The sequence below is a fragment of the Prionailurus viverrinus genome, chromosome A2 (assembly GCF_022837055.1).
Source record: "Prionailurus viverrinus isolate Anna chromosome A2, UM_Priviv_1.0, whole genome shotgun sequence".
Lineage (NCBI taxonomy): Eukaryota > Metazoa > Chordata > Mammalia > Carnivora > Felidae > Prionailurus > Prionailurus viverrinus.
In genome coordinates this window covers 163935349-163953357 of record NC_062562.1, presented here as the reverse complement: position 1 = coordinate 163953357, position 18009 = coordinate 163935349, and the positions used below count along the sequence as shown (strand labels likewise).

Sequence of the window (18009 nt, the reverse complement as noted above, 5' to 3'; positions counted from 1 at the left end):
TTGTTAATAACTACCATGGAATAATCTTTTTCTCTTCCTTCCAATCCAAGAGCTATAGCGTTTTGGAAACAGGCTTACTATTGCCTCGAGTTTCACACCTACGCAAAGGCGGAGCCCCAGTGTCGCCGAGACCACGTTAAGGTACCTCTCTGCGGTTGGTAATGTGGGCAGCCGCGTGGTCCACGTTCCCGTCACATGCCCTCAGGCCAAGCCGGGCCTCCTGGGCAGTAAATCCCAACTGCAACAAATTGTGAACTTTTGATGGATCAATATATAGCTCTTTAAAGAGTTGACGAGCCTGCAGACAAGGAAAAAATACACGAATCATTAACTATAACAACATTAAAGCTGAACACAAGGCTAAAGCCTGAAAGAAATTAGCTTGTACCCTATGTGATTGAGGGCTGTGTCAGATTTTAGATAAAAACTCTTCAACTCTACCTGTCATCAACTAGCTCGAGTAGAATACAGATCCCTACAGATCCCACGCTGTGCATGTGATGTATCATAATGTAACAGAAGGCAACAGGCCTCTGGAGTATCATGGGAGGGGCCGGTATCCACTATCTCCCCCGTTTATGTAATCAAATCCCCTGAACTGGAGCTGTGCACATGGCATTTCTCACCCCCTCCTGCAACTGGGTGTAGCCAGGGGGTTAAGTCCCAGCCAGGGGCACGTAGCAGGAGAGACAGCCCCAACTTCCGGCCCTTCCCGAGGCCGCCCTGGACTCTCTCTCTCTCTTGCCCCCTCTGCTGGCTGGAAGGGGACTGACAGGAGCATCCTTGGCTGCCGCACACAGGCTGGCGGAGCTGCTCTACTGACCCCGCCTGCTCACCTCTCCACTGCCAGATGGCAGACAGGCATGGAAACTTCTAGCCAATTACAGCCACTGTCTTGTTGAGGTTTCCTTATCACAGCATCTCACCTACACCCTAACGGATACAAGTATGTTTGTGGTATGTACGAGGCGGAGAACACGGGAGATACATGCATGTCCTTTACAAGTCACAAACTGCTGAGTTTATGAAATACTTAACTTTGGGGGATTAAAAAAAAAAAAAGGTAGGTGAAAACAGTTACCACTTTGGAGTATTCACTTTCTTACCTTGTTGAGATACTCACGAGCCTCTTCACCGTTTCCACTGTGATAATTTCGGATACCTTGAAGCAAGTAAAGTCTTAGAAACAGCACCTTCTCTTTCCCACAGTTCCCCTAAAATTATTGGGGAAGAAAAAAGAATAAAATGGTCTTGTTTCTAATTACAGAGCTGTAATGTTCACCCTTGTAATCCCTTTCATCCCCACAGGGGCAAAACAGCGTAACGAAAACGTTTATTCCTCCTGGAGGGGAAGGAAGTACACAAAAACCCAAACCAGGGAGGTTTTATGCTGCCCTGAGATTTCCAAGCAGAATTCTGCTGACCTGTGGAAATCACCTTAGAAAAATCCTATTCAAATCACAGTTCTTGAGCTGTGACTCACTCGTGGGAACTGTTACCATTCAAAATGTCTATTTTTTTCCTGCATTTAAATCTTCCACGAGACTCTACTGAACACAGTCACCAAGCTCTCTTGGTCGGGGTGACCATCAGCGGGGGTTTTGTGGCTGGAAAACTGTGTTCCTCTGGCTACACACTGAGCAGCCCACCTTGTAGAACATTTAACCACCCCACCGAAAAAGCACATAAAACGAGCACCATGCATGCGACCATCAAATCGCCTTTTGGCGGCCACCTCCAACAGGAATATTTATTTAACAGGAATGCAGCTCAAGTTCTAGACATGGGCTCAATGATACATAAACAAAGTACAGTAACATACTTTTATGTGGACCAGCCTCTGATGGTTTTCTCCGTAACAATTTTTGAAGCATTTCTGAGCCAAGTTTAGTTTTTTTTCTGCGTCGTCAAGGCATTCCAGTTGTTCCAAGCGGAAGTAACACCACACTATGTCCAGCTGGAGCACTGCATAGTTATCTACCGTATCCAACAGCTCCCTGCAGCACTCACTGGTGGTGGTGGGGGGGGGGGGGGGACAGCACACAAAGGGAGCATTAACAACCTTTTCTGAATTTCTGCAAGTCTTTTCCAGGTTTCGCTGTATTTCCAAAGACCGGCTGCTCTAAAGCACAGACCCCTATGTTTGCGAAGGGAGCTGTATTTATAAGCTGAATCCTCCCAATGGGGAAAAAGCAGTTAGGGCTCAGGAATAACGGTCTAATACCATCTGCCCTGGGCATAAACACACGCACAGCCTTGCTGTGCCGGGAAAGACGTTCAGCAGGAAGTGGAAATTGGGGTCACCGTGTCAAAACCCGTCAGCAAACATGAGGAGACCATGGTTTAAAGCAAAGGTTTCCAACCCTGACTCCAAATCAGAATCACCTGGAAGTGAGGAATTTTTTCTTTTTTCTTTTTTTTTGGTTAATACTGATGCTGAGACTCCATCTACATCAAGTTGTAATAGAAACGTCTGGAGATAGGGCCTGGATGCTGTATGTCGAGTATCTCCCTGGGTGATTCTAACATACAGCCAAAGCTAAGAACCAGTGCTTTAAAGACACACCCAAAAAAAAATCACTGCTTACTGGGAACGCCCCAACTGGTGAAAACAAGGTATTCATATGCAGTCACAGGCAAGGTGGGAGGAAAAAGGATCCAGAAAATGCCAGGCTCTAAAAGCTTACGGATGTGGGGGCCCAGGTACAGGCTAAATGCGACTCTGTAGCTGTCGCAGCAGGGCTAAACCCAGGTCCAGAGAAAGGGAGAAAACAAGACAATGATATGTTGACAAAGATGGACATCAAGATTATTTATTTTAAATGTGATTTTTAGAAATTCATCATGCAAATCCAGGCCTGAAATCTGAACCTCCTCGTCGACAAGGAAGGAAAATATTTGGAATCGTGTGTTACACCTAGACAAACTTGGGGGGCGCCTGGGTGGCTCAGTCGGTCAAGCATCCGACTTGGGATCTCACGGTTTGTGAGTTCGAGCCCCACATCAGAATGCTTCGGGTTCTATGTCTCCCTCTCTCTTTGCCCCTCCCGCTCACACTCTGTATCTCTCTCTCAAAAATAACATTAAAAACGTTTTTTTAAAAGAGAAAGGTCTTGGCTGTTTGTTTTCACGGGTATTCTATCAAAAAAAATAACATTGCTCTTGTATCAAACTGCAAAATCCACATGCCCTCAAGCTTCCCACCTTGCCCATCAAAATCTGCCTGAAGAAAAAAAGAAAAACCCATGAAATGCGATGGCGGCATTTACGCTGTAAAGCAGGAGTCTCTTAAGTGGAACGTCAGGCCTCGGGGGTGCGCCCGGGACAGTCTACACGCGTATGCAAAAGAAATATGCCAAAGCAGGCTTCTCTCCTCTTTGTGAAGGTTTTGTAACATACACACCATATCTTACACACGTACACGCACAGCTGCATGGCTGGGCATGGGCACTTTTTTTTTTGTTTTTAATTTTTTTTTAAACATTATTGAGAGAGAGACACAGAGCGTGAGCAGGGGAGGGGCAGAGAGAGGGGGAGACATAGAATCTGAAGCAGGCTCCACACTCTGAGCCGTCAGCACAGAGCCCGACGTGGGGCTTGAACTCGCGAGCCCTGAGATCATGACCTGGGCCCAAGCTGGAGGCTCAACCAACTGAGCCACCCAGGCGCCCCCTCTGGGCAGGGGCACTTTCTCAGAATGCCTGCTCAGCCTGAGAACTTGCCCTTAAGGGAAGAGGAAGGATCTTATGTTCAAGGTGATCTTACTTTCTAGACTCCCTCTGTCTCTGTGACAGATTAGCCTGCCATCCCTAAGAAAGCAGGGGACATTTTGTCACAGTTTTCAAGATCTTGTATGTGTGCACAGGCTCATTCGTGTTTAATAAGCACAAAGGGCAAGGGCAGGAACTGCCTCATTTCAGGTAGGCATAGAAGCCTGTGTACAAGTTCAAGCCCGAACGCAGTACTGTGCAGCATGAAAACAAACACCAGTCTCACAGCTGAGAAATACATTTCATTCTTTTAGTTTTAAAAACAACACTTTCTATTCATAGAGAGGCCTATAAGAGACCACAAAATCATTGCTTATACGTAGTAATTCTGAAACTCTTAGGCCTGTCATTGAACCTGATTGGATCCCTCAGAAAAAAACAAAATTTTCAAAGCCTTGTATCAAATTGTACCATAGAATATATTTTTATTAATACCGCTTCAGCTTGTGGTTTTAGCGGCTTTCACAATCAGCAGTCAAAAAGTTCTCATGTTAAAAAACATTAACTGAAATACCTAAATGAGCAACGTTTATTTAAATAAAGCCTACTGAGCCTACCTTTAGAAAAATTAAATCCCATTTGGGCTGAAGTCAGTTACTTAACAGAAACTTAGTCTGTTTGCCTTATGAGTTCAAAATTTTTATGTAAAATAAAGATACTAGTTTCAAGACACGTAAGCTAAGCCTACGTATCTCCGTTTTCTTTCAGGGAAGGTTGGCTAAGAAGTCTTTTTATCACTGGCCTTAAGGAACCGGATCACAGTATGCCCTGGTGTAGTTTTTCCATAGTTCCTTTACTTAGGATTCATTATGGTCCTTTTATCTGGGGGTTTACGGGTTTTCATCAAACTGGGAAAATTTGGGGCCATTATTTATTTTTTTTTTTTTTGGTCCCAGCTGCCTTTTTCAGGGCCTACAATTATCCACAAATAGGGTCATCTGAGGCTGCTTTATAACTTGTGGATGATGTGCCCCCCCCCCCCACTCTTTTTCTTTTTTTAGTCCTTTCAGCTTCCTGTTGGATCATTTCTGTTGCCTCACCTTTACGTGTACCCATCTTTTCTTCCGTGGGGTCCGATGTACACTTAATCCCACCCGATGCTTTCCACCTCAGACGTGCGGTTTTTCATCTCTGCAATTCCAACGTGGGTCTTCAGTGTGTCTTCCAGGGGTCTATTTAACATGCTCCGTCCGTCCTTTACCTTCCTGAACATACGGAACGCAGTTCTAGTAACCGTTTCAATGTCCCCACTTACTAATTCTGTCTTCCGAGTCTGTTTCCATTGACTGGGTCTTTCTCCTTAGTGTGGGGTTCTGTTTGCTTGCTTCTTTGCAGGACTGCTAGTTCTTAATTGGCAAGTGGATGTTTCTGTATTGCTGGAAGTATTACTGAGCTTTGTCTGAGAGGCAGTTACTTGAAAACCACGTGATCCTTTTAAGGCTTGCTTTTAAGCTTGGTTAGGTGGGACCACAGCAGCCCTTGGAGAGAATTTTGGCCTACTGCTGAGGCAACACCCTTCTGAATTCTGTGCGACGGCCTGTGACCAAAAAGATTCCCACTGTGGCTGGCGGGAACGCAGATTATTCTCGGCCCTCCGAACTCTGAAGACTGTTCTCTGCTCCTCTCGGGCGGGGTTTTCCCCTGCCTTGGGTAGTTTCCTCACACGCATGTGCTGATCGTGACTCAACAGAATACTCCAACGAGACCCGCTGAAGCTCTCTGACATCCTCCCTCAGGCAGAGGCAGCTCTCTCTCCTCTCACATCTTGGCCTCCTTGGATTCCTGGCTTCGACTCCGGCGGGACCAGGAGGCTGCATCTGGGTTTCTCCTCCCTGCACTGCAGTCTAAAGATGCTCTGGGCAGCCAGCTGAAACAATCACAGGGCTCCCCTAGTCTGTTCCTCCACCTTAGCGACCGCTGTCCTGTACTGCTCGGAAACTCGAGTTTTCAGACACCTGGCCCAAATTTTCAGTTGCTTTCGGTGACAGGGTAAGTCCAGTCACTGTGACTCCATCATGGCCCAAAGCAGAACTCTCACTTGTAGTTTTAAACAGGGGAAGAAACTACTCGCGGTCATACTACCTACCATCCCTCCAGATGTAGAACAGAGAGCTGGGACGGGACTCTTGGCCACCGTGAAGGTGGGAAATCATCACGTGGGAGAGGAAACAACACACGCACATCCCTGACGTGTGTCAGCGCTCGTCTCTACCAAGAGGAAGCACTCGCACCCAACGTATGCCAATAAGGTAGCCCAAATAAACAGAGCTTCAGGGAAAAAGTGTCATTCTCTGCTGAGGCACTGACAACTATTCCTGGATGAGTATACCTACTGCTTACTGAACACGTTAACGTACCGTGAACTGGAGATACGGTTATTTTTATTCGGGGGTTCCTGGAGACCCGAAAATCATTTCAAGGATTTATATGGGATAAAAAGATGAAGAAAGGCTCATGCAGACAAATCAAGGTCAACCACGTCTTGGTAACTGCTGAAGCTGGATTAAAAGTGTACAGGAATTCACTATACTAATCTTTATGTGTACTTGAAATTTTCCTAACCAAAAGTTACAAACAATTATGGAAGGAAACGAGAAACCGTATCCGAGTTTGAGGGACCTAACTTACCGCCTGCACCGTGTCTAGTCGAAGAAAATGAAACCAGCATAGAAGCAGAGACCAGCAGAGTAAGAAAACCCGAAAGGCACCAAGCCCTCGTTCTGGTTATTTTCAGATTCGCCTCCTTCTCCCAAATATTCAAAACAACAAATCCCCTTTCTTAAGTCAGTTTAAATTGGGATGTGTTCACTTAAAGCCCGAGGCCTCGTGCTAGTACGTTTGGCAAACCGTAAACGTCTGTATTGATTTTCTTGACGTGTACGATACATCTTGGGGGGATTCGTCAAAATGGGGGAAAAAATTACCCGAATGTTAACTTCAGACCATTCTTAAATCTCAAGTCTGATTTTCAAATGTTTCTTCTTTCAGGATTATAGTGTCTCAGTGCCTTTTCCCATTAAGGGGAATTAGGAATCCTTGGGAAACGGCTGCTTCCTGGCCTGGGGCAGGGAATGGGCAGGAGGCGTCTGGAACACCAGAGACCAAGACCGCTGGGATCAGGTCAAAAACATGAAGGACAGCCAGGACCCACTTGCTGGCCAAAGACGGTCAATTTAAAGCACTGAGGTTTGAAATACATGGAATGTGTTCAAGTCCATGAGTTCACGCTGATACTTTAAAAAAAAAAAAAAAGAAAAAGAAAACCCAATTCACTGCCGATATCCCCTTTGGGGAATTCTAGGGAAGCCGCTCATTTATTCTGAAAACAAGAAAACAAGAGGGAAGAACCGAGCTTTTTATTCTTTCTGTACAAACTGTACCTGACTGTAACCCAATTAGCTGATGAGGAAAAATATTTCTTCCCAGGAAAATCCCGGCAATAAATGCAGCAGGTATCACTGTTTTGCAGCCCCTGATAAAACAATAGATTTGGGGAATGATCATCAACATCCACACCAAAACCACGAGGGGGAAAGCTGACGGGGCCTGCGTGACGGATGGGGCAGGCTGCCGACGCATCACAAAACCCAGACCTATGTCCCGCATGCTTGCCGTAAGGACAGTAAGTGCGTATGTCTATAAAATTCTTCACAGGGAAGACCTTCCTTAACTGGGAAATCTTCCTTATAACTGGTATTCACCAAATACAAAAGCGCCTACCAGAAATACTTGTCAGCATCCAACAGACATGGCAAGGCTATTCCATATTCTTTTCTTTTCAGGAAAGCTCTGCCCTTCTCATGATATCCCATAGCTAACATAAGGGCCTAGAAAAAAATACGGATTTAAAAAAAACATCACTTTAAACTATAATAAAACAAATTCTATTAAAAGCACAGTAAGTCTAAAGAAATCAAATAAAGATTAAAAAAAACAATGACAACAAAATCACAACTGAATCTAAAAGCCGAAATCAAGAAAAATACAATCAATGCTTTCATTTCATCAAAATGCTGAGATCAAGCACTCAATTCAATGTGACTGCTACGGTCACAGCCAGCACCTGCCCCCTTTGTTTCCAGCAGTTTATTTTGGTACCTGGTGACTTAGATGGATTTCTAGTACTCTCAAAGACTGAACACATAAAGAAGTAACCAGAGATGCTTGTTTGTATCCTTTTTAGAAAACATATTCATTTCACTTTCTAGTCTTGATGAAGTTTTTTTCTGAACTGTCAGCTCTAATATTTCTAAAAAATGTTTTCTTTATTTTTTATTATTTTTTACACACTTATTTATTTGGGGGAGAGCACAAGCAGGGGAGGGGCAGAGAGAGGGGGATGGAGGATCTGAATGAAGTAGGTAGGCTCTGAGCTGACAGGCTGACAGCAGAGAGCCCCCATGTGGGGCTCGAACTCCTGAGTCGTGAGATTGAGACCTAAACTGAAGTCAGATGCTCAGCTGACTGAGACACCCAGGTGCCCCTCTAAAACAATTTTTAAAAGGCAATCCAGGGGCGCCTGCCTGGTTTGGTTAGTAGAGCATGTGACTCTTGGTCTTGGGGTCATGAGTTCCTACCCCATGCTGGGCATAGAGCTTACTTAAAAAAAAAAAAAAAAAAAAAAAAGTAATGCAGAAAATGCTTTAAGTTCATTGATATTTAGATTTGAGTTTATAATTCAGTCTTGTAAATGTTTTCGGAAAAGATCTGGATATCGTCATTTAATGTAAGACAGCTGTGGCGAATAATCACCAACATTTAAAAACAAACACCGATCAATCCACTGATGGCTACAAAGTCCTCTTCTTAAAACGTGACTTTAGGGGCGCCTGGGTGGCGCAGTCGGTTAAGCGTCCGACTTCAGCCAGGTCACGATCTCGCGGTCCGTGAGTTCAAGCCCCGCGTCGGGCTCTGGGCTGATGGCTCAGAGCCTGGAGCCTGTTTCCGATTCTGTGTCTCCCTCTCTCTCTGCCCCTCGCCCGTTCATGCTCTGTCTCTCTGTCCCAAAAATAAATAAACGTTGAAAAAAAAAATTAAAAAAAAAAAAACCAAAAAAACAAAAAACGTGACTTTAATCCTTCACTTTCAAGGGAGTAATTCATATCCTGAGACCTACACAAACTTGTCTTTTAAAGACGGAAAAATTAGGGAGCGCCTGGGTGGCTCAGTCGGCTAAGCTCCAACTTCGGCCCAGGCCACGATCTCACGGTTGGTGACACACAGCCCCGCATCGGCCTGTGAGCTGACGGATCCCGTCTCCCTCTCTGTCTTCCTCTCTCTCTCTGTCCCTCCCTTGCTTGTGCTTCCTCTCAAACATAAATAAGCATTAAAAAAAAATAAAGACAAAAATTAAAATGGACTTGGCCCACCGTCATTCTAGCTCTTCTTTCTAAGAAGGTCCTGGACTCTAGCTCTCTCATCTCGGGGTCGCGGCTGTGGAACGCTGCCATAAAAGACCAGCTTGGGTATGTTCCAGGGGACAACCACCTCCTGCCTATTCCAAGCTAGCGAACACGGAGAGGGGGACTGGGGGACTGGGGTGAGATGGCAGAATCGCCTGTCAGACTCTTCCCAAGTTACAGAGCCCCCACCCCAGCCCCCCCCCCCCAATCCATCCCTTGGGGGACATGGCCCTCTAGTGAAAACACCATATCAAAGCTACCACTGCCCCGGGAAGCCACTTATGCTGAAGGCAGTGCGTCACATTACTCAGGAATGTTCCAAGTCACCGCCGCGGGACAGTGCAATCATGCTGTCCCGTTCCACTGCACTGAAAATCACAGGGTGAGTCCGCTGTACCCAGGTGCTCACCATATGGTGACATCCCGTTTATATGCTCAACCAGAAAGCTATTTCTAATCCTTTCTAATAGTCCAAGATACAAGAACCAGCAAACCACTTCTGTTCTGGACAGCCAGTCGAAGCGCGAGCCACAAACTTCTATCGTCCTTACTTTTCTTTCTGAAGGGGGAATCCTGATGGATCTACCCGTCTGGTTAGCTATGTCTAAGTACGGCGTGGTTTCTGGATCCACCACCATCTCAGCTGCAACAAAGCCAAAAGGAACCCCGTTAGTTCGACGCTAAAAAGCAGTGACGGGGACACTGAACTACTAGACCGTGGGGCACAAGAGCCCATGAGAACGGTGAGCCCCCTCCCCCTCCCCGCCCTCCCCCCCAGGTCTGATCTGCCACCGCCTGTAAGACCCTGAGTGAGATAAAGAGCCCAGAGTGCTGTGTACCTCTCTCCGCCAAGATCTCCAGGCCTCTCTTGGTCCTCTGGATTCTTTTTTCTTTCAGTTCGGCTTCATTTTGCTCTTCTTCTTCAACCTGGAAGTTTTTCCTCACATCCTCTTCAGACTGTTTCAGTTCAAGCACCATTGCTTTCACGTTGTGCGTCACTCCTTGTTCTTCAAGAGTTTTCCCTGCACAAATCCGAAATGCTCATTACGAAAAGAGCCACTGAGGCTGGAAAGCGGTCCATTCTCTGTGTCCCTACGTGAGCTCTTAAACCTGCCCGAGTACTTGCAAACCACTGCGTGACGGACTCGGTGACAGCCCATGTAATTCAGCTGCTGCTAGGCAGGGGGTAAAAGCAACCGGTGAAGTTTCCTCCCCTGTAGCTGGACGAACCACAAACCGGGTTCGCAGCAACGGGCGAGAAGCCCCGGTGCAGTGGGGCACGGCGGGAGATCTACGGTGGCAGTTAAAAGCAAACCTCCTGGGTTCTATCCCTTTATAGCTCTGTGACCCTGAGTAAAGTGCGTATTTCCTAGGACCCAGGTTCTGCACACATAAAATGGAAATAAAGCTACTGGCAGAGGGACGTCTGGGTGGCTCAGTCGGTTAAGCGTCCGACTCTGGGTTTCAGCTCAGGTCATGATCTTGCGAGTTCGAGCCCCACGTCGGGTTCCACACTGGCAGTGCAGGGCCTGCTTGGGATTCTCGGTCTCCCTCCCCTGTTTGCGCGCTCTCTCTCTCTCTCTCAAAATAAATAAACGTGGAAAAAATAGTGGCAGAAATCAATGAACCAGAATAAAAGAGCTTATTAAACTAATCAAAACCTGGTTCCATGAAAAAGTAATCAAATACACAAACCTAACAAAAACTAAGTCAAAGATGCAAATGGACCACCATCAAAATGAAGAATAAACACACATACGTACAGATTTTAAAAGAATGAAATATTATGAACTATAAACACACAAATTGGAATGTTTTTCTGGAAAACTCCAGTTGGATTTTTTTCTTGAGAAACTCGGCAACCATTCTAATGTAGAAAAATAAAGATACACCAATGGCCCAGTCACCTTAATAAAAAAGAGCCGAGGGGGACCTGGGTGGCTCAGTCCAGCTTCAGCTCAGGTCATGATCTCACAGTTCATGGGTTCGAGCCCCACATCAGGCTCTCTGTCAGCACAGAGCCCGCTTTGGATCCTCTGTCCCCCCCTCTCTCTGCCCCTCCCTGCTGGTTCTCTTTCTCCCCAAATAAACTTAAAAAAAAAAAAAAAAAAAAAAAAAAAAAAAAAAGAGCCAAGAAGGGGACTCCTTTTACCAGATTTTAAAACTACAACAAAACCACGGTTAATAGAACTCTACGGGTGAAGGTGGTCAAAAGGTAGAAACTTCAGTTACAAAGTAAGTCCGTCCTGGGCTGTCTGATGTGCAGCCTGGTGACTACAACGAACAATACTGTGTTTTATATTTCAATGTGGCTAAGAGAATAAAAGTTCTTCTCACAAGAAAAAAAAAATTAATTACGTGAGACGACAGATCATCGTGCTTGTTCCACAATATATACAAACATCGAATCATTACTCTGTACCCCTGGAACTCATATAATGTTACATGTCAGTTACACCCCAACAGAAAACCCTCTATGCTTCTGGCCCAGGAATAAACCTATAGGTCAAAGGAAAGAACAGGAAGTGCAGAAACAGAGCTCTGACACCGAAGGAGGCACCGGAGGGCAGTGTGGCAACAGCAAGATAAGTTCGATCTTTAGCCTTTAAATATAAAGGGGGCCTCCGGACAGATTACGGACCTCACGCAGATTAAACTAATACAAGAAAATGTAGAAAACTGTGTGGCCCTGGGGTGGGGGTGGGGAAGTAACTATTAAAACGCAAATGATAAGGTGGAAATTGATGGATTTGATAACGACAAAATCAAGGATTTCCAACCCATGAAGAATACCACAAACAGCACTGTCACAGAGATGACAGTGAAAAGCTGTCTATGACACCTGCAAGAGACAACGGGAAATGGCTCGCGGAGACGCTGGAAAGGAAGCCTAGGGCTGTGTGCAGGCTGTGTTCCGTCAAGCGAGGATGTGAACCTGACTCTCTAAGCCAGAAGAACTTACTGGGAGCAGACTGCAGTGCCCGCCCAAACTGCTGCAACAGCGAACTGGTCGCCCAAGTCTATTCGTGCCTCCATCAAGTCCATCTCCCTAGGGCAGCCAAAGGGACCTTTGAAACCCAAATATGTCGTGCCGCACTCGCCACCCCCCTCTGCCCCGCCCCAGCATCCATGGCTTCCTGCTTCTGTTAGGAAGAACATTCTAACACTGCACAAGTTCACAGGGCCAGGGGTTTCTCACAGCAGCACTACTGACATCGTGGGCCAAGTGAGTCTGTCGTGGGAGCTGTTCTGTGCCTGATCTGATGTTCAGCAGTGTCCCTGGCCTCTACTCCCTATGTGACAGGAGCACAAGCCCCCACCCGCACCCCACAACCAAGTCATGACAACCAAAATCGTCTCCAGACATTGCCAAATGTCCTCTGGGTGGCAAAATCGCCCGGCTTGAGAACCACTGCCACCACCTTTTTGCTGTGGCCTCTGCATCTCCATTCCTCAGACCTGTAATGAGTGTCTTTCTTCCCGCCAGCACAGAACAGATAGTAAATGCTGATTAGAAAACTTGCTTTCTGCTCTACGTGCTTATTTTAGCGAACACTACGACGATCAGTTTTAGACTATGTGTCCAAGAAAGCCGCTAGAAATTGGTGAGCAGAAAAAGAGGAAGAAAAAAGATGCGGTGTCATTACATGAACCCGATTTAAAATTCTGCACTTTGCCATGACATACCTAGTTGAAGCTGTTTCTTGTTGATGACAATTTTGATGTAATTTTCTTGAAATCCGAAGGTTTCAGCTATTCTGTAAAATAAACCGGTACCCGCTGCAGGCCGTCAATTTGTCATGAGCCGTTAAACAGAGTTTAATCGTGACAGCTATTTCATACATTCCACTCAGAAACTCTGGTATTTCGATTTACTGACTCACAAACATCACTTCGTGGTTCCTAGGTGGTTATTTGAGACTGTGTAAGAGGCCATGTCCTTTTTAAAACTATCTCTTTCCTCATGGTGTGGAGACCACTTGGGCGGGACATCCATTTGAAGAGGAGGGCCCTGGCTGCACGTCAGGAGCAAATTCATTCTCTACACCTTCTGTGGACTCCCTGGAGGAGCCCATAATAGAGGGGTGCTCCCAGCAATCTTCTGCGCATGTGTGCCGAATGAATGATGCTTCCTGAATCCATCCCTAACGGCCCTGGTGTAGACCAGAGGAAATGAGAAAAATCAGCTTCACAAACAAGGACTGGCTAGCCCTGGAGGTAGTGAAGACACTCACCATTTAAAAATTGAGAAGTGGATGACCTGACCAACCGGGCCTCAAAAGGTAAATTTCACTGGCCTGTGACGGGTATTTTTTCTCTTTACAGATGGGCCGACAGCCTGAAATCGGCTAGAACACCTTGCTGAATGCCACAGCAAGTTATCAGTGCGCGAAGAAATAAAAGTCAAAGCTAGTGATCTGGTGAATATCAAGTTATTTATATCACTCGTTCGCTGATTAGGACACGTTGGCCAGTGCCGGTCAGGTGGCAGGCATGGTGTTCCCACGGACCTCAAGTCCACTGGGAAATGAAGGCGAGTGGTGCCAGTCTTGAGTTCTTGCTTTGCCCTTAACTGGCAGTGTGAGCCTGGTCAAGTTCTGCGGCCTCGAGGCCTGTTTCCCTTCCACTAAGCGAGCATAAATAACCCCTGCCCTGTCTCTCTGACGGGACTGTCACAAAGGATCAGTCGAGCTAATGTAAAAGGGCCGAGAGCAGCCGGGGCGCCGGGCAAGCAGATACTTACTTTGACCTCAGTTCTCTGCCACTGATGTGCAATCGGGTCTCCAACAGGTTTTTCCTATCCTGTTTTAAAAAAGGCAAATCAAAGAAAATGTACTTCAATGTGACACTTTTTGGTGCTATTACTCTGTCTATAAAATCAGGAAGGCTGGTATCAGACGATGTTAAGGCCTGAAATGACACGTGCCTAGCGAAGAAGCTACTGAACATGCTGACCCTGTGACCTGGATGCCCTCAAGGGGGTGGCAGCGTGCACCTGAGGCAGGGCTCAGCCTCCGGCGGGAAGTTAGATGTTCAGAGGGGTTTGTGATGCGTCTCTACTCAAGGGAGCTGGCCTATGCGACACAAGGACCCAGACCAGCACCTCCAGCACTGCAGCCACCCTCAGTGAACAAGACACGGTGCCCACTGAGCAGGGAGTGGCAAGACATGATCTCGGAACCTCTTCGTTCTCCACTGGCTGGGCTTCTGAGGAAAAACTGCGATCAGCAGGGAAGCCTACGAGACCATGCACATCTGCTCAGGTTGTACACTCTGCTTTCTGACCGCTGAGCTGGTTTCCCCGGTGCTTGATTCTAGCAAAGAGGAGCCCTGTACGTGTGTGGATATATATGTGGATGTAGATAGATATAGATATAGATATAGATATAGATATAGATATATAGATATATGTGAACGGGCATCCTGAGGTAGTTACATATGTCATTTTCTTTTTCTCATAAAGCTCTTTGTTTTTCCTAGAAATGTGTTAAAGCTTTAATGAGATAATTTACATTTCATAAAGCTCACCTGTTTAAAAGAGAAGTCAGGGGTTTCCTGTACGCTTGTGAAGTTACACAACCGTTACCGTAACCAAATGTCAGAACGTTTTCATCATCCCCTCCAAAAAATACCGTAATTCACACCCCCCAATCCCTCCCTTTATCCCCCAAGCCCCAGGCAACCACTGATCTAGTCTCTGTCTCTATGGATTCACTCGTTCTAGACGTTTCATATGAACGGACTGTACGATGTGTGGCCTCTGTGTCTGGCTTCTATCATGTTGCTAAGGTTCAGCCGTGTCACAGACATGCCAGGACCTCATCCGTCTTCACGGCTGAGTAACATTCCTCCGTGTGGCAACCTTCCCTCGTGGATCGTTTACCCACTGACGGACACGTGGGCTGTTTCCACCCGGGAGCCAGAGAGGGCTCTTCCGTGAACACAGCTGATACAAACATTCACGTACAAGATCCCGCACAGACACGGTTTTCTGGAGTAAAAGTGCTGGGCCCTATGGTAGATCTGACGCTTATATATTTTCAGATCTTCTGAAAATGATTAACACTGATCAGTCCTCAGAGGCCAGCAACCTTTGGGTACCCTGCCTCAAGAACCTTTCTGGACTTGCACTACTGAGGACATGGCCCTGACATGCGGTGGCCCCGCCCGCATCACTGTGGCCCTGCTGGAGCACTCAGTCCATCACACTCTAACCTCCACCAGCACAGAGAAGAGGGAGAATTCCCGATTGACGTGTCTGACTGCACACAGCTCGGCAAGAAACCTGAAGTATTCCTTTGATTCCCCATTATTTCTAAATGTTTGTCCGAACTGCAGAAAAGGTAAGCCATGTGACGCATAGCCTTGTGACGTTTTGGAGGTCCGTGAGGGACAAACCCACCCTGTAAAAATGTTCCAGTTTGGAAAATCTACAAAATTAACTTGGAAGTTGATAAACATTCAACATGTTAAGTAACCGAAAAGAATTTTAACTGTGGATTGTAGCTTTAAAAAAAAAAAAAAAAAAAAAAAAAAATCACAGGGCGCTGGGTGACTCAGTCAGTTAAGCATCTGACTCTTGATTTCAGCTCAGGTCATGATCTCACGGTTCGTGAGTTCGAGTCCCTCATCGGGCTCCGTGCTGGCAGTGTGGAGCCTGCTTGGGATTCTCTCCCCCTCTCTCTCTCTCTCTCTCTGCTCCTCCCCTGCTCACTCTCTCTCAAAATAAATAAATACACTTTTTTTTTTAAATCACAATTTATCACTAAGTTAACAAAGCATTGGTACCTACGTACTCATTTAGGGAAATTACTCACTTTTCTTAGTCGGGGAGGTAAAAATATCTCAATTGTAGCAATTCCTGTTGTTTTATAATTTTCATTTCCCGTGCCACGCTCAATTGCTTTGCAACGTATTTCTTCTATTATCTTTTCCACTTCATTTTCACAGCAGTCTAGCTTGTCAGAGTACTTCTTGGCAAGGTCCTGTGAAGCCAAATCAGAACACAGGTCAATGTAGCACCAACTGCAGAAAAGGGGCGTAACACAGGACAGCATGTGAAGGGCTCTGCTGAGTGGTGGTCAGCCCATCAGAGAGAAACCCAGACGGGCTTGACATCTTGAGAGGGAGAGAGGCTAGGAAGGATCCAGGTAAAATAAAGCGAAATAGAAACAAAGGATGGATAGGGCGCCTGGGTGGCTCAGTCGGTTAAGCTTCTGATTTCGGCTCAGGTCATGATCTCGGGTTAGTGAGTTCGAGCCCTGCATCCGCCTCTGTGCTGACAGCTCAGAGCCTGGAGTCTGCTTCGGATTCTGTATCTCCCTCTCTCTCTGCCTCTCCCCCACTCACTCTCTCTCAAAAATGAATAAACGTTAAAATAACAGTTAAAAAACAAAAACAAAAATCAAAGGATAGGAAAACGGGACCGAATAGAAGAAGTGTCAATTATAATGGGGATTATCCTGGGCTAAAAGAAAGGTGGGCCGTGACCTACGTTGACTGTGATACGTTATAAGTTACTTTAAAGAACAGTGAAGTGGTCAGCTCCACTGGAGGGGCTAGAAAGAAAAAACAAAAACAAAAATAGAGAAAACATTCCCATTTTTCCAACTTGTAAGAACAAGTCAGGTGAAACTTAAATAACTATCTTACCAGAAAATTCCGAATCACTGTACTGGTTGTAAAACCATAATTTGCTAGAATGACTCAAGAGAACTCAGAAGAACGCTGTACTCCCAACGATAGTTGATTGTAAAGGATACAAATGAGTGTTTAGGTGAAGAGGTACAGAAGGCAGAGCGTCGATGGGTCCTGAGCGCAGGCGCCTCTAACCCTGAGGCGTTGGGGCGTGCCGCCCACACAGCACTCGGATAGGTCGGCCAATCTGGAAACTTTCAAGGGAGTTCCCTTCTGAAGGCATGACTGATTACGTCATTGGCCTTTGGTAATTAACTCAATCTCCAGCCTTCTCCCCTCTCCGAGGTTGGAAAGGGGAATGGAAGTCTAAGCTTCTAATCCAAGCTTGGTCTTTTTGGCCAGCAGCCCCATCCTGAAGGTATTACCAACAGCTGCCTCATTGGAACAAATGATGCCCTATCACCTTTATCACTGGGGACACTCCAAGGGTTTTAGGAACTCTGCGTCACGTCCTGGGGGCAAAGACCAAATAGCTTTCTTATTCTGCCATACCTAGCTTCTGAGCCAAGAGACTGTAACAAGCAAATTCAGAAAAAGGTCAGAAAACGGGTTGCAGAAAACACAAAGTGGGGCCTGTCAGGAACAGGAAAAATAGGAAAACTCTTTTCTCCCAAGCGCATCCTTGCGTCACCACACGGGGCAATATGATGCCCTTGTGACAGTCCTCAGTCCCTGATAAACATTACATTATTTGTCTCAGGGTACTCAGACTAAGAAAGCAGAAAAGGACACGCTATATTCCAACATGACAGAGTTCTATCAGAAATGATTAATGAAGGCGCCTGGGTGGCTCAGTTGGATAAGTGTCCGTCTGTTGGTTTCGGCTCAGGTCACGATCTCGTGGCTTCATGGGTTCGAGCCCCGCACTGGGTTCTGCACTGGCAGCACGCAGCCTGCTTGGGATTCTCTCGCGCGCTGGCTCTCTGCCCCTCCCCTAAAACAACGCCATTTCTGACGTTGCCGAAGAAAGCTGAGACGTAATTCTTAGAAAAATGTATTTTGAACAAACGAACAGATAGCCACAGTATAAAAATAGCTGGCGGAAGGGAGCAACTATTCTATAGTGAACCACGCTAGCAAGGAGAACTGAGAACCAACCCAGCCGCTCCCCCTGGCCACACAATAGAGGCATCAGTACT

General features: G+C 46.3%; 1 protein-coding gene across 1 annotated transcript in view; it reads right to left on the bottom strand.

The window, feature by feature from the left end:
- The window catches only part of NUB1 (negative regulator of ubiquitin like proteins 1), a 28753-nt gene that overhangs the window by 7736 nt on the left and 3008 nt on the right, over nucleotides 1-18009 (bottom strand). The window contains exons 3-11 of the mRNA XM_047829462.1: nucleotides 15991-16158; nucleotides 13917-13975; nucleotides 12860-12930; nucleotides 10012-10194; nucleotides 9724-9815; nucleotides 7491-7597; nucleotides 1823-2009; nucleotides 1107-1214; nucleotides 146-298 (exon numbers count right to left, since the gene is read on the bottom strand). Of these exons, the coding sequence (XP_047685418.1) occupies nucleotides 146-298; nucleotides 1107-1214; nucleotides 1823-2009; nucleotides 7491-7597; nucleotides 9724-9815; nucleotides 10012-10194; nucleotides 12860-12930; nucleotides 13917-13975; nucleotides 15991-16158 (1128 nt within the window). The remainder of the gene's footprint in view (nucleotides 1-145; nucleotides 299-1106; nucleotides 1215-1822; nucleotides 2010-7490; nucleotides 7598-9723; nucleotides 9816-10011; nucleotides 10195-12859; nucleotides 12931-13916; nucleotides 13976-15990; nucleotides 16159-18009) is intronic.